This window comes from Conger conger, chromosome 10 (assembly GCF_963514075.1).
Source record: "Conger conger chromosome 10, fConCon1.1, whole genome shotgun sequence".
Classification (NCBI taxonomy): domain Eukaryota; kingdom Metazoa; phylum Chordata; class Actinopteri; order Anguilliformes; family Congridae; genus Conger; species Conger conger.
In genome coordinates this window covers 19,493,820-19,510,788 of record NC_083769.1, presented here as the reverse complement: position 1 = coordinate 19,510,788, position 16,969 = coordinate 19,493,820, and the positions used below count along the sequence as shown (strand labels likewise).

General features: G+C 37.9%; 1 protein-coding gene across 1 annotated transcript in view; it reads right to left on the bottom strand.

Annotated features, from left to right (window-relative positions):
* The window catches only part of bcas1 (brain enriched myelin associated protein 1), a 37,821-nt gene that overhangs the window by 20,407 nt on the left and 445 nt on the right, over window positions 1-16,969 (bottom strand). Inside the window, exons 3-14 of the mRNA XM_061259070.1 lie at window positions 13,934-14,015; window positions 9,042-9,511; window positions 8,165-8,443; window positions 7,289-7,567; window positions 6,412-6,690; window positions 5,536-5,814; window positions 4,659-4,937; window positions 3,783-4,061; window positions 2,907-3,185; window positions 2,035-2,310; window positions 1,250-1,528; window positions 361-630 (exon numbers count right to left, since the gene is read on the bottom strand). Of these exons, the coding sequence (XP_061115054.1) occupies window positions 361-630; window positions 1,250-1,528; window positions 2,035-2,310; window positions 2,907-3,185; window positions 3,783-4,061; window positions 4,659-4,937; window positions 5,536-5,814; window positions 6,412-6,690; window positions 7,289-7,567; window positions 8,165-8,443; window positions 9,042-9,511; window positions 13,934-14,015 (3,330 nt within the window). The remainder of the gene's footprint in view (window positions 1-360; window positions 631-1,249; window positions 1,529-2,034; window positions 2,311-2,906; window positions 3,186-3,782; window positions 4,062-4,658; window positions 4,938-5,535; window positions 5,815-6,411; window positions 6,691-7,288; window positions 7,568-8,164; window positions 8,444-9,041; window positions 9,512-13,933; window positions 14,016-16,969) is intronic.

The window sequence follows — 16,969 nt, the reverse complement described above, 5'->3', positions numbered from 1 at the left end:
AGGTTTGGAGTGTTAGACCTTATAAAATGAGCTCCATATGTCTTGGGACAATTATTCAGTAATTACACAAGCTGATCAAATTTGAAAAGAAAAGGTAAAATTTAATTTGGTAAAAGTATTTGGTGGTACATGGAGAAGACATTCTTGCCTGTTGTCACTGGTGAACAGCATAACTCCATTTTTCTTTTTTAAAAACTGTGTTTCTCTCTCAACTCATGCTGTACATGTCTAATCGATTTGTGGATATGAACTACATCTTTCATTCTTCGTAATGGAGAAAAAGTGCTGAAAAACTTCTCAGACAATTGCATCCTACATTTTTAGAAACTAGAACTGAAAACATACTCTTGGAATACTTACAGAATGAACACCATTGGTCAGAACCTCAGCCTCTATAGAAGGGTCCTGATCGTCAGGTGGACTGTTGCACTCCACAGTTGGTTCATTCTCAATTCCATGTTTGTTTTTCTTCTTAAAAACTTTCTTAAAGAAGCCCCTCTTCCCCACCTTCTCCTCCTCCTTGGGGGTGGAGTCAGATACAGTTGCTGTTTCCAGTACGGAATTAAGAAGATGGAGGCTGGCTTCCTCTTCAACAGAGACATCGATGCTGACAGGTGGGTCTGACGGTTCCTTGGGGGCAATAAAATGCATTAGTTCACTTTACCATGAAATGTGTACACCGAAATGCATTTTAGGTTAATTTAACTGGGTAAAGCTACATTTTATTGATTTAAGGTACTATGTTTTATTTGGTATTTGACTTAGATAAAGCAATTAATTATGAAAAATTGTGTTTCATGAAATTAGAAGCCACTGATTAAACAAAAAATTTTTTTTTTGGAGTGTTAGACTTTATAAAATGAGCTCCATAAGTCTTGGGACAAAGGCCGATTCTTTCTTGATTTGGCTCTATAGTCCATAATTTGCAATCAAACAATTTTCATATTGTTACATAAGTGCAGAATTTCAGCTTATTAAAGCGTATTTTTTTTTTTTTTTTTGCTCTCATCATGTAGAAATGAAAGGAATTGTTTATATGACAAATATTCAAAAAATTATGCATTACATTAATTACATTAATGGCATTTGGGAGACGATCTTATCCAGAGCGACGTACAACATACATCGTATACAGTAATTGCTTCGTAATGGAGAAAAAGTGCTGAGGAACTTCTCAGACAATTTCATCCTATATTTTTAGAAACTAGAACTGAAAAGGTAGAGTAGACTATTACTTTGGAATACTTACAGAGTGAACATCATTGGTCACAATCTCAGCCTCTATAGAAGGTTCCTGATCTTCAGGTGGACTGTCGCACTCCACCACAGTTGGCTTGTTCTCATCCTCAATTTCATTTTTGTTTTTCTTCTTAAAAACATTTTTAAAGAAGCCCCCTTTCTCCACCTTCTCCTCCTCCTTGGGGGTGGAGTCAGACTCAGTTGGTGTTTCTGGTACGGATTTAAGAAACTGGAGGCTGGCCTCTTCTTTAACAGAGACCTCGATGCTGACCGGGGGGTCTGAGGGTTCCTTTGGGGCAATAAAATGCATTAGTTCATTTTACCATGAAACATGTACACCAAATGACATTTTAGGTTAATTTAACTGGATAAAACTATATTTTATTGATTTAAGGTTCTATATGTTCCTTGGTATTTGACTTCCCTTTTTTCCTGTTAAATAAATCCATTCATGAATAAAAATGGTTGTTTATGAAAATAGTAAACCGGTAATTAAACAAAAACATTTTTGGAGTGTTAGACCTAAAACAAATTAGCTCCATAAATACTGGGACAATTATACAGTAATTACACAAGCTGATCAAATTTCAAAAGAAAAGGTAAAATTAAATAAAGTAAAAGTATTTGGTTGTGTACATGCAGAAGGCATAAAACTATTGCCTGTTGTCACTGGAGACCAGCAAAACTCCATTTGGGGAGAAAAAGTGTGAAGAAACTTCTCAGAAAATTTCATCCTCCATTTTTAGAAACTAGAACTGAAATCATAGAGTAGGCTGTTACTCTTGGAATACTTACAGAATGAACGCCATTGGCCAGAACCTCAGCCTCTATTGAAGGGGCCTGATCTTCAGGTGGACTGTCGCACTCCACCACAGTTGGCTTGTTCTCATCCTCAATTTCATTTTTGTTTTTCTTCTTAAAAACATTTTTAAAGAAGCTATTTTTCTCCACCTTCTCCTCCTCCTTGGGGGTGGAGTCAGATTCAGTTGGTGTTTCCGGCACGGATTTAAGAAACTGGAGGCTGACCTCTTCTTTAACAGAGACCTCGATGACCGGGGGGTCTGAGGGTTCCTTTGGGGCAATAAAATGCATTAGTTCACGTTACCATGAAACATGTACACCGAAATACATTTTAGGTTCATTTAACTGAAAACAACTCTATTTTATTGAGTGAAGGTTCTATATGTTCCTTGGTATTTGACTTCCCTTTTTTCCTGTATAGTACTTAAATAAATCAATGTATTAAAACAAATGGTTGTTTATGAAAATAGTAAACCAGAAATTAAATACATTTTTGGAATGTTAGACAAAATAATTAGCTCCATAATCTTGGAACAATTATACAGTAATTAGACAAGCTGATCCCATTTCTAAAGAAAAGGTCAAATTAAATTTAATAAAAGTATTTGGTTGTGTACATGCAGAAGGCATAAAATTATTGGCTGTTGTCACTGGTGACCAGCATATCTCCATTTAGCATTTTTAGCACTTGTGTTTCTCTCTCAACTCATGCTGTACATGTCTAATTGATGTGTGGATATGAACTGCATCGTTCATTCTTTGTAAGGGAGAAAAAGTGCTGAGAAACTTCTCAGACAATTGCATTCTCCATTTTTAGAAAATAGAACTGAAAAGGTAGAGTAGACTATTACTCTTGGAATACTTACAGAATGAATGCCATTGGCCAGAACCTCAGCCTCTATAGAAGGAGCCTGATCTTCAGGTGGACTGTCGCACTCCACCACAGTTGGCTTGTTCTCATCCTCAATTTCATTTTTGTTTTTCTTCTTAAAAACATTTTTAAAGAAGCTATTTTTCTCCACCTTCTCCTCCTCCTTGGGGGTGGAGTCAGATTCAGTTGGTGTTTCTGGTGCGGATTTAAGAAACTGGAGGCTGGCCTCTTCTTTAACAGAGACCTCGATGCTGACAGGTGGGTCTGACGGTTCCTTTGGGGCAATAAAATACATTAGTTCATTTTACCATGAAACATGTACACCAAATGACATTTTAGGTTAATTTTACTGTATAAAACTATATTTTTATTGATTTAAGGTTCTACATTTTCCTTGGTATTTGACTTCCCTTTTTTCCTGTTAAATAAATCAATTTATGAATAAAAATGGTTGTTTATGAAAATAGTAAACCAGTAATTAAACAAAAACATTTTTGGAGTGTTAGACCTAAAACAAATTAGCTCCATAGATATTGGGACAATTATACAGTAATTACACAAGCTGATCAAATTTCAAAAGAAAAGGTAAAATTAAATAAAGTAAAAGTATTTGGTTGTGTGCATGCAGAAGGCATAAAATTCTTGCCTGTTGTCACTGGTGACCAGCATATCTCCATTTAGCATTTTTAGCACTTGTGTTTCTCTCTCAACTCACGCGGTACATGTCTAATTGATGTATAGATATGAACTGCATCGTTCATTCTTTGTAAGGGAGAAAAGGTGCTGAGAAACTTCTCAGACAATTGCATTCTCCATTTTTAGAAAATAGAACTGAAAAGGTAGAATAGACTAGTACTCTTGGAATACTTACAGAATGAATGCCATTGGTCAGAACCTCAGCCTCTATAGAAGGGGCCTGATCTTCAGGTGGACTGTCGAACTCCACCACAGTTGGCTTGTTCTCGTCCTCAATTTCATTTTTGTTTTTCTTCTTAAAAACATTTTTAAAGAAGCCCCCTTTCTCCACCTTCTCCTCCTCCTTGGGGGTGGAGTCAGATTCAGTTGGTGTTTCTGGTGCGGATTTAAGAAACTGGAGGCTGGCCTCTTCTTTAACAGAGACCTCGATGCTGACCGGGGGGTCTGATGGTTCCTTTGGGGCAATAAAATGCATTAGTTCATTTTACCATGAAATGTGTACACCGAAATACATTTTAGGTTCATTTAACTGAAAACAACTCTATTTTATTGAGTTAAGGTTCTATATGTTCCTTGGTATTTGACTTCCCTTTTTTCCTATATTGTACTTAAATAAATCAATGTATTAAAACAAATGGTTGTTTATGAAAATAGTAAACCAGAAATTAAATACATTTTTGGAGTGTTAGACAAAATAATTAGCTCCATAAGTCTTGGGACAATTATACAGTAATTACACAAGCTGACCCCATTTCTAAAGAAAAGGTCAAATTAAATGAAGTCAAAGCATTTGGTGGTGTACATGCAGAAGGCATAAAATTATTGCCTGTTGTCACTGGTGACCAGCATATCTCCATTTAGCATTTTTAGCACTTGTGTTTCTCTCTCAACTCATGCTGTACATGTCTAATTGATGTGTGGATATGAACTGCATCGTTCATTCTTTGTAAGGGAGAAAAAGTGCTGAGAAACTTCTCAGACAATTGCATTCTCCATTTTTAGAAAATAGAACTGAAAAGGTAGAATAGACTAGTACTCTTGGAATACTTACAGAATGAACGCCATTGGTCAGAACCTCAGCCTCTATTGAAGGGGCCTGATCTTCAGGTGGACTGTCGCACTCCACCACAGTTGGCTTGTTCTCGTCCTCAATTTCATTTTTGTTTTTCTTCTTAAAAACATTTTTAAAAAAGCCCTTTTTCTCCACCTTCTCCTCCTCCTTGGGGGTGGAGTCAGACTCAGTTGGTGTTTCTGGTGCGGATTTAAGAAACTGGAGGCTGGCCTCTTCTTTAACAGAGACCTCGATGCTGACAGGGGGGTCTGAGGGTTCCTTTGGGGAAATAAAATGCATTAGTTCATTTTACCATGAAATGTGTACACCGAAATACATTTTAGGTTCATTTAACTGAAAACAACTCTATTTTATTGAGTTAAGGTTCTATATGTTCCTTGGTACTTGACTTCCCTTTTTGCCTGTATTGGACTGAAATAAATCCATTTATTAATACAAATGCTGTTTATGAAAATAGTAAACCAGTAATTAAATAAATTTTTGGAGTGTTAGACATAAAAAAATAAGCTCCATAAGTCTTGGGACAATTACGCAGTAATTACACAAGCTGACCCCATTTCTAAAGAAAAGGTAAAATTAAATAAAGTAAAAGTATTTGGTTGTGTACATGCAGAAGGCATAAAATTATTGGCTGTTGTCACTGGTGACCAGCATATCTCCATTTAGCATTTTTAGCACTTGTGTTTCTCTCTCAACTCATGCTGTACATGTCTAATTGATGTGTGGTTATGAACTGCATCGTTCATTCTTTGTAAGGGAGAAAAAGTGCTGAGAAACTTCTCAGACAATTGCATTCTCCATTTTTAGAAAATAGAACTGAAAAGGTAGAATAGACTAGTACTCTTGGAATACTTACAGAATGAACGCCATTGGTCAGAACCTCAGCCTCTATAGAAGGGGCCTGATCTTCAGGTGGACTGTCGCACTCCATCACAGTTGGCTTGTTCTCGTCCTCAATTTCATTTTTGTTTTTCTTCTTAAAAACATTTTTAAAGAAGCCCCCTTTCTCCACCTTCTCCTCCTCCTTGGGGGTGGAGTCAGATTCAGTTGGTGTTTCTGGTGCGGATTTAAGAAACTGGAGGCTGGCCTCTTCTTTAACAGAGACCTCGATGCTGACAGGGGGGTCTGATGGTTCCTTTGGGGCAATAAAATGCATTAGTTCATTTTACCATGAAATGTGTACACCGAAATACATTTTAGGTTCATTTAACTGAAAACAACTCTATTTTATTGAGTTAAGGTTCTATATGTTCCTTGGTATTTGACTTCCCTTTTTCCCTATATTGTACTTAAATAAATCAATGTATTAAAACAAATGGTTGTTTATGAAAATAGTAAACCAGAAATTAAATACATTTTTGGAGTGTTAGACAAAATAATTAGCTCCATAAGTCTTGGGACAATTATACAGTAATTAAACAAGCTGACCCCATTTCTAAAGAAAAGGTCAAATTAAATGAAGTCAAAGCATTTGGTGGTGTACATGCAGAAGGCATAAAATTATTGCCTGTTGTCACTGGTGACCAGCATATCTCCATTTAGCATTTTTAGCACTTGTGTTTCTCTCTCAACTCATGCTGTACATGTCTAATTGATGTGTGGATATGAACTGCATCGTTCATTCTTTGTAAGGGAGAAAAAGTGCTGAGAAACTTCTCAGACAATTGCATTCTCCATTTTTAGAAAATAGAACTGAAAAGGTAGAATAGACTAGTACTCTTGGAATACTTACAGAATGAACGCCATTGGTCAGAACCTCAGCCTCTATAGAAGGGGCCTGATCTTCAGGTGGACTGTCGCACTCCACCACAGTTGGCTTGTTCTCGTCCTCAATTTCATTTTTGTTTTTCTTCTTAAAAACATTTTTAAAAAAGCCCTTTTTCTCCACCTTCTCCTCCTCCTTGGGGGTGGAGTCAGACTCAGTTGGTGTTTCTGGTGCGGATTTAAGAAACTGGAGGCTGGCCTCTTCTTTAACAGAGACCTCGATGCTGACAGGGGGGTCTGAGGGTTCCTTTGGGGAAATAAAATGCATTAGTTCATTTTACCATGAAATGTGTACACCGAAATACATTTTAGGTTCATTTAACTGAAAACAACTCTATTTTATTGAGTTAAGGTTCTATATGTTCCTTGGTACTTGACTTCCCTTTTTGCCTGTATTGGACTGAAATAAATCCATTTATTAATACAAATGCTGTTTATGAAAATAGTAAACCAGTAATTAAATAAATTTTTGGAGTGTTAGACATAAAAAAATAAGCTCCATAAGTCTTGGGACAATTACGCAGTAATTACACAAGCTGACCCCATTTCTAAAGAAAAGGTAAAATTAAATAAAGTAAAAGTATTTGGTTGTGTACATGCAGAAGGCATAAAATTATTGGCTGTTGTCACTGGTGACCAGCATATCTCCATTTAGCATTTTTAGCACTTGTGTTTCTCTCTCAACTCATGCTGTACATGTCTAATTGTTGTGTGGTTATGAACTGCATCGTTCATTCTTTGTAAGGGAGAAAAAGTGCTGAGAAACTTCTCAGACAATTGCATTCTCCATTTTTAGAAAATAGAACTGAAAAGGTAGAATAGACTAGTACTCTTGGAATACTTACAGAATGAACGCCATTGGTCAGAACCTCAGCCTCTATAGAAGGGGCCTGATCTTCAGGTGGACTGTCGCACTCCATCACAGTTGGCTTGTTCTCGTCCTCAATTTCATTTTTGTTTTTCTTCTTAAAAACATTTTTAAAGAAGCCCCCTTTCTCCACCTTCTCCTCCTCCTTGGGGGTGGAGTCAGATTCAGTTGGTGTTTCTGGTGCGGATTTAAGAAACTGGAGGCTGGCCTCTTCTTTAACAGAGACCTCGATGCTGACAGGGGGGTCTGATGGTTCCTTTGGGGCAATAAAATGCATTAGTTCATTTTACCATGAAATGTGTACACCGAAATACATTTTAGGTTCATTTAACTGAAAACAACTCTATTTTATTGAGTTAAGGTTCTATATGTTCCTTGGTATTTGACTTCCCTTTTTCCCTATATTGTACTTAAATAAATCAATGTATTAAAACAAATGGTTGTTTATGAAAATAGTAAACCAGAAATTAAATACATTTTTGGAGTGTTAGACAAAATAATTAGCTCCATAAGTCTTGGGACAATTATACAGTAATTAAACAAGCTGACCCCATTTCTAAAGAAAAGGTCAAATTAAATGAAGTCAAAGCATTTGGTGGTGTACATGCAGAAGGCATAAAATTATTGCCTGTTGTCACTGGTGACCAGCATATCTCCATTTAGCATTTTTAGCACTTGTGTTTCTCTCTCAACTCATGCTGTACATGTCTAATTGATGTGTGGATATGAACTGCATCGTTCATTCTTTGTAAGGGAGAAAAAGTGCTGAGAAACTTCTCAGACAATTGCATTCTCCATTTTTAGAAAATAGAACTGAAAAGGTAGAATAGACTAGTACTCTTGGAATACTTACAGAATGAACGCCATTGGTCAGAACCTCAGCCTCTATAGAAGGGGCCTGATCTTCAGGTGGACTGTCGCACTCCACCACAGTTGGCTTGTTCTCGTCCTCAATTTCATTTTTGTTTTTCTTCTTAAAAACATTTTTAAAAAAGCCCTTTTTCTCCACCTTCTCCTCCTCCTTGGGGGTGGAGTCAGACTCAGTTGGTGTTTCTGGTGCGGATTTAAGAAACTGGAGGCTGGCCTCTTCTTTAACAGAGACCTCGATGCTGACAGGGGGGTCTGAGGGTTCCTTTGGGGAAATAAAATGCATTAGTTCATTTTACCATGAAATGTGTACACCGAAATACATTTTAGGTTCATTTAACTGAAAACAACTCTATTTTATTGAGTTAAGGTTCTATATGTTCCTTGGTACTTGACTTCCCTTTTTGCCTGTATTGGACTGAAATAAATCCATTTATTAATACAAATGCTGTTTATGAAAATAGTAAACCAGTAATTAAATACATTTTTGGAGTGTTAGACATAAAAACATAAGCTCCATAAGTCTTGGGACAATTACACAGTAATTACACAAGCTGACCCCATTTCTAAAGAAAAGGTAAAATTAAATAAAGTAAAAGTATTTGGTTGTGTACATGCAGAAGGCATAAAATTATTGGCTGTTGTCACTGGTGACCAGCATATCTCCATTTAGCATTTTTAGCACTTGTGTTTCTCTCTCAACTCATGCTGTACATGTCTAATTGATGTGTGGATATGAACTGCATCGTTCATTCTTTGTAAGGGAGAAAAAGTGCTGAGAAACTTCTCAGACAATTGCATTCTCCATTTTTTGAAAATAGAACTGAAAAGGTAGAATAGACTAGTACTCTTGGAATACTTACAGAATGAACGCCATTGGTCAGAACCTCAGCCTCTATTGAAGGGGCCTGATCTTCAGGTGGACTGTCGCACTCCACCACAGTTGGCTTGTTCTCGTCCTCAATTTCATTTTTGTTTTTCTTCTTAAAAACATTTTTAAAAAAGCCCTTTTTCTCCACCTTCTCCTCCTCCTTGGGGGTGGAGTCAGACTCAGTTGGTGTTTCCGGTGCGGATTTAAGAAACTGGAGGCTGGCCTCTTCTTTAACAGAGACCTCGATGCTGACCGGGGGGTCTGATGGTTCCTTGGGGGCATCGGTACTGGGTGACAATGACAATGACAGCAGCACGTCGCTCTTGGGAGCTGGTGGGGTGCCCTTGGTGATGTCCCTGCCGCCATCCACCTCATTGACTGATGGGGGGCTGGCCTCCTTCGTGGAGAGGCAGGGGAGCTCACCGCTTTGTTGTAGCTTGTTACTTGCTGCTTCAGAGGGAACTGCAAGAGAGGGAGGATGTCAATTATGCAGCCTAACAGTCCCTGTGTTGGGAGAATTCACCGTGCAACATACTGTGGTGGGCAGACAATGTGGCCGTCTGTTCAACCAAAGGGTCATTCTCTGGCAGCACGTGGGTTTTCTGACCTCCAGGGGAGCCCCTAAATGGTCATCTCATTGGCCACTGTTGAAAATTACCATTAGATAAACTGCAGGATGCAACTCGCCTAAAAACATAATGAAGGAGGAGCTGGTTTGCTCAGAATGGGAAGAATGAAGCACACATCCCTTCTGAGTGCACAGCTAACTCAGCAAACATTACCTCTGAACAAACATGCCATTATTCAGAACAACAACCACATTGTGTTATTTGCTGATGGGGAGGAGGTGTTTTTGATTGCTATAGTAAAACACAGAGCAAGAGAACTCTCTGTTCTTATTTCATCTGACCTATTTGATATCTCTGGAACCCCAAAAAGCAAGGTGTCTTTGCTGGATCATAAACATGTAAAATTAATGAATTTATTCAAGAATGAGAGTGCTATCACTTTGCACATGTAGAAATGTACATAAGTTCCATTGCAAATTAGGGATATTTCATCTCCTACTGCTCAGCAGGTGAAATATGAAATATGATCTCTGCCATTACTGTTTGCTGGAAATCGACCCCTGCCTGTCTGAACTGCATGGAAGTTAATAAAGACTTTAACTTTCAGTACATTTCCTGTGGTCTTGCTATTGGGTTCAGTGTTCTGGTGTCTGACAGTAAACACCTAATTAGTCAAACGCTAAAATGCACATCACAGCTAAATGCTGCCTGAAAAATAAATCTATTATAAATTTGAAACATTTTAACAAGAATAGCTTTAGTATGTGCTGTTTATCCTGTATGAACAAAGAAAAACTGTGAGACAAAACTATTTGTTTCCTTTCATGACTGAATGGAAGCAGGCTCAATGAGAATGAAGAATGTAAAGCTATCCCTAGAGCTTGCATTAGGGAGGGAAGAAGCATAACTTCCATCATTTCAATTTTGTTTAAAAAATTCATGAAAGAATGCAGTTTCATAAAAAATGCAACTGCATTTGTCCTGGTCGACATTCTCTGGAGTTTCAGGAGAAGGGCAGCAAAAAATGAACAACAGTTATGGAGAGTAGAATCCAGACATTTTAAATTATTTACACAGCTATGTCTGTGGGTTTGTGATGTGGCTAATTAAGATATTTTTTATGTACTTTATGTACATGACAGCACACCTGCTTCTCCAATTACTTCATAATATTCAAGAAGTAACAATTGATTTAAACTGTACAAAATGTAAAGTCATTGGTGTGAATAACTGAATAGACCTATTACTTATGTATTATGCTCTATTTCTTTTGTAGTTTGGCAACAAAAGATATAAACATCACTTTTAGAATTCATTGAAACATGTAATGGTGCAATATGCACCTCAAAGATCACATAATAAAAGTGCAAAATATGATTGCACAGCTTGGATGGTACAGGTTGGCTGGGCATAGTAAAATACAGTCTCCTCCAAAAGTATTGGAACAGCAAGGCCAATTTGTTTGTTTTTACACATTCTTCTTTTGTGATGCTTTTCCAGGCTTTTAGTGCAGTTGTTGTTTGTTTCAGGAGGTGAACCACATGCCCAAATGGGTTCAGGTCTGGTGATTGACTTGGCCAGTCTAAAACCTTCCACTTGTTCTCTCTAATTAAGTGCTTTGTTTTGTTGGCAGTGTGGTTTGGGTCATTGCCTTGCTGCATTGCTGCATGATGAAGTTCCTCCCAATTATTTTGGATGCATTTTTCTGTAAGCTGGCAGACAGAATGTTTGTGTAGATCATCTGTTACATCATCAATAAAGATTAGTGGGCCCACTCCAGAAGCAGCCATGCAAGCCCAAGCCATGACACTTCATGATGACACAGGTGAGCTTGTATGTTTTGGATCATGAGCAGATCCCTTCTTTCTCCATACTTTGGCCTTTCCATCACTTTGTTAGCAGTTAATCATGGTCTCATCAGTTCATAAAACTTTGTTCCAGAGCTTTTGTGGCTCATCTCTGTACTTCTTTGCAAATTGTAATCTTGCCTTCCGATTCTTACTACTGATGAGTGGTTTTTGCATCTTGTGGTATAGCCTCTATGTTGCTGCTCTCTAAGTCTTCTTCAAACGGTTGATTCTAAGAACCTTCAGCCCCTATGGAAATTGTTTGTGACATCAGTCACTGGCTGATGTTTTGGGATTTTTCTTCACAGCTCTCACAATGTTTCTGTCATCAACTGCTGTTGTTTTCCTTGATCGACCTGTTCAATGTCTATTGCTTGCACGCCAGCGGTTTCTTACTTTTTCAGGACATTCCAAGTTGTTGTAGTACAAGCTATCCTCAATGCTTGCATTTCCCCTCTTTTTTTTATAAGCTTCAAAATGGCTTGCTTTTCTCCCAAAGAAAAACCAAAACTAAAAGTAGATATACAGAACTATTTATTGTTTAACCAAAACAATCTTACAGGACACATATGGGCAACAAGAACCAGCAGTCAAATGTTCCAATACTTTTGCTCACCTAAAAATGTGGTGGTCTGATACAAAAGGTGTTATGTTCTAAGCTGTTTAACAAATCTAGATAAAAATACCAGGAAATAAAAGCTGAAATCTCGTCTCATGTACATCTTTTGACCTCAAATTCAATTGCCTTCAGTGTCAAGCAAAAACAAAGGAACTGACCATGCTGTTTGAATAATTTTGGAGGGGACTGTATATGTAAATGTCAATTCTTACAGCATTAACTAAAAGTAAGCAACAGAAATTTTGAGATGATTATTATTATTATTCAACATTGGAATGTCCAGTCAAGAATTTCCCCAGCTTTTATCTCAGGTTTAGCATAGACCCGGTCCCTGGAGCACACAGGAAGCTACAGTATGTGAGATTGGTTTCCGGCAATGTCATTGGTTCTCACAAGTTTGAGCCAGACATGTTTGAGTTGGCTTGAACTGCTGCTTCTCATTTGGAGCCTCCCTTCATAAAATCATGGTTCTTCAGAAAGAAATACTTAATTAATAATAATTTAAGATTAATTTACTAACAAGAGTCATAATCAGAATTTGGGCATGTCAGAATGTCAACTTGGTTATGCTCATAGTACAGTAATTATGTGCTTGATGAGTGATGCTACTATTTTGTCAAATTTTAATCTAGTCCTTGACTCGATTCAATCGTAAATTTAGACAAGGACTAAGATTAATCTGTGTCTGTGAAACCAGCCCTATATTAAATAAAGCAAATCCTCACATTCTATACAAGAACCATAACATAATTATTTTGACTAAGAACACCACACTGATTCTATTTACCTCACCAATGAACACTTTAGCTGACTGTCACATGTGTCTGTTTGGTTTTCTCACAATAATCCCAAATTAAACATTCTGTCTCAAATCTACATGTTTGACATGCCACAAACTCGCACTGTTTTAAAAAAAAGGCCCACAGATCAGCGTCACATGGTGAGGAATGCCACACCCGAGGGGAACACAGCAAAGTCAAGAGTGCACACAACTTTACCAAAGGAGTTCCCTCCCAGCATGGTCTGGCAGGCATACAATTATTCCAGAAAACTGCTCATCCAGCACGAGCATGAGTTCACAATACTTGTGACTGGAGTCTTGACCCTCAATAGAGTGTTGATAACAGTCTATATGACAGATGACAGTTCTTGCCACACATGACCTTGTGTTTGCCTGTGGCAACATCTAACTCTCTGCTATCAGTATGAGCCTTCTGCAAGATCCTCAGCACTTTGGCAAATCCTTGCATGGGAATCGTTTATCACAGGAATAACAATATTTGCACAAGGACCGATCAAACAGCAATTCAGCCATGACAAAAGCTACACCCAAAGTTTACACACAGTGCAACCAATCAGTCCAGACAAAAATGCCATATGACAATTATTGTACTGCTGGAGACAAATACACTACACCCATTTTAATCATATGATACAAGCATTACTTCAATAGAGCCAACATAATAAATTAACATAATTAACTAGACAATGCCTGGAAATGACATTTTTATACATACGGTATGACATTGTATATGTGTTTACTGTGAGTCCCTATTTTTACATTTGTTTACATTTGCTATTTTTACATCATCCCATTTAAATATAGTGTTTGAAAAGCTGAAAAAAGTAAAAATGTTAAGATCCACAAAGAGATAGAGACCTGACTATTAAGCACATAATGGCATTGCCCTTTCATGCCTAGTTCAGATTTTCAAGTTGAACAAAAACATATTTTTGTACTGTTAACAAGTTTTATTGAAACCTGCAAACAAACTAGTTCAGCTGGACACCTCAAAATTGAACCCTTAACCAAAGAAACATCTCTGGGTGCTTTCATCTATGTACATACCAGTTTCACCCGTGTCTTCAGATGGAATGTTTGCATGGCCATTTGCTGCTCCATTTTGCAGCTTTGCATTGGCAGGCTCAACCTAAAACAAATAAGCCCATTAGCAATGCAGTCATGAGATGCTGATGGCATTAGAGCTTTATTAATCCTCTCCCATTGTCCGCTGAGGCATCAATCTTCAATTACATCATTTAGGGCTGCTCCTGTGCAACTTCAAACTTGAGTCATGTTTAACCAATCAGATGCATATGCATTTTGTTTGTCAGGATACATTTGTTCATAGAAATCAATAATATGAGTGGATGTGGGATCACAACACCATATTTGGAACCATTTACAGTTCAATAAAGCATTGCAGCAATTAAATCCATTAGAATTTCTACCATCATCCATTAGTTTTGCAAATATAAACAACATATTAACATATTTTCTCCGCATGAGATATACTGTTTTCATACTGAGTATATAGAAATTACAACATCACCCAACAACCTTCATATCCCTCAAATTCAAAAATGCCATCAAGACATTGAATTCATTAAGCAGATGCACCAGATGCACTCATCCACAGTGACTAGTTAAGAGAAGCAAAATGTATCCACATACACTCACTGAGCACTTTATTAGGTATTTATTAGACTTATTTTCTTAGACTTCTACTGCTGAAGCCTATCCACCTGGAGTTATGATGCATTGTGTTCAGAGATGCGTTCAGAGATGCTCTTCTGCATACCACTGTTGTAATGTGTGGTTATTTGCGTTACTTTCACCTTCCTGTCAGCTTTGGCCAGTCTGGCCATTCTCTTCTGATGTCTCTCATTGAGGCGTTTCTGTCTGCAGAACTGCTGATCACTGGATTTTTTTGTTTGTTTGTTTTTTTGCACCATTCTTTGCTAACTCTAGAGACTAGTGTGAGTGAAAATCCCAGGAGATCTGCAGTTTCTGAGACACTCAAACCACCCTGTCTGCCACCAACAATTATTCCACGGTCAAAGTCACTTTTTCCCCATCCTGGTGGTTGATGTGAACATTAACTGAAACTCCTGACCCATATCTATATGATTGTATGCATTGCACTACTGCCACACAATTTGCTGATTAGATAATCACATGAATAAGTAGGTCTAATAAAGTAATGTTCCTAATAAAGTGCTCAGTGAGTGTAAATTAAATGAGCAGAAGTGGTAACAACTTACAACATTAGTTAATAACATTCCCCAGCCAGTGGGTTTATATGCAACATCCCTAAAACACTTAATGTAAGTTAAATATAACCTAGAACCAAGACACAAATCAGACAAAAACAGAGAAACATCCATTATCATAAAAACCTGTAAGCGTAAGCACATAGACTAAAAGTGCTTTAGATACGTAAGCAGTGTTTGTAGTGAATTATCAGCAGAAACATAGGGATACATTCTTAATATTCTGTTAATATACAGTAATAGAAAATAAGTATTCATGAATTTCATTCAGGCGGCACGGATGGTGCAGTGGATAGCACAGCCGCCTCACAGCAAGGAGGTCTTGGGTTCGAATCCCTGTCGGCCGGGGCCTCTCTGTGCGGAGTTTACGTGTTCTCCCTGTGTTTGCGTGGGTTTCCTCCGGGTACACCAGTTTCCTCCCACAGTCCAAAGACATACAGGTTAGGCTGATTGGAGAGTCTAAATTGCACGTAGGTATGAGTGTGTGAGTGAATGGTGTGTGTGCCCTGTGATGGACTGGCGACCTGTCCAGGGTGTATTCCTGCCTTTCGCCCAATGTATGCTGGGACAGGCTCCAGCCCCCTTGCGACCCTGTTCAGGATAAGCGGGTTAGGATAATGAATGAATGAATGAATTTCATTCACAATGCTTTCTTAATATAGCATACAGTCCCCACCAAAAGTATTGGAACAGCAAGGCCAATTCCATTGTTTTTGTTATACACTGAAGACAATTGAGTTTGAGGTGAAAAGATGTATATGAGACGACAGATCCAAATTTCAGATTTGTTAAACAAAGTAGAACATATCAGACTTTGTATCAGACCCAATGATTAAGTGTGCAAAGGTATTGGAACATGTGACTGACAGGTGTTTCCTGTTGCCCAGATGTCTCCTCTTAGATTGATTGGTTAAATAATAAATAGTTCTGAATGTCTCCTTTGAAGAAAAAAGGGGAAATCGATCAGAGCTTTTGGGATAGTGTGTACAACAACTTGGAATGTCCTGAAAAATAAATAAATTCTACAAGATGCACACCACTCATCAGTCGTACGAATCAAAGGCAAGATTACAGAGATAAGCCACAAACAAAAAAAAAAGGTTTTATGGACTGATGAGACAAAGATTAACCTCTGATAAAGTGATGGAAAGGACAAAGTGTGAAGCACAGTGGAGGAAGTGTCATGGCTTGCACTTGCATGGCTGCTTCTGGAATGGGCTCACTAATATTTACTTGTGAAGGTAGCAGCAGGATGAATTCAGAAGTCTCCAATTCTGTCTGCCAACTTAGGGAGAAATGCGTCCAAAATAATTGAGAGGAACATGCAGCAAAACCATGGGAAGGTTTTATACTGGCCAAGTCAATCACCAGACCTTAACCCAATTAGGCATGCATTTCACCTCCTGAAGAAACCCCTGAGAAACAGCAACTGAAAGAGGCTGCTGTAAAAGCCTGGAAAAGCATCACAAAATAAGAATGCAACAGTTTGGTGATGTCAATGGGTTGCAAGCTTGATGCAGTTATTGCAAGCAAGGGATATGCTACCAACGCCTTGAACGCCTTCTCTGTGAACGTCATCATATTAAGCTGTTAAGAATCCTGAAACTCCCATAAAAAGGTTTAACAAACCAAAATCCATAACTGGCCTAGATATATTTAGGCAAATGAAAATACTTTTTCTGCAATATTGTAGGAGCAGACACAGCTGGCACTGTGTACTCTAAGGTAGTATTACAAGCTGTTAGAAAAGGCTGCATATGAACAAAGTAAAAATGATATAGGCTTTGTTCAATGGATCTCGGTTTATGTAAACAGTGAATAGTATCTTATC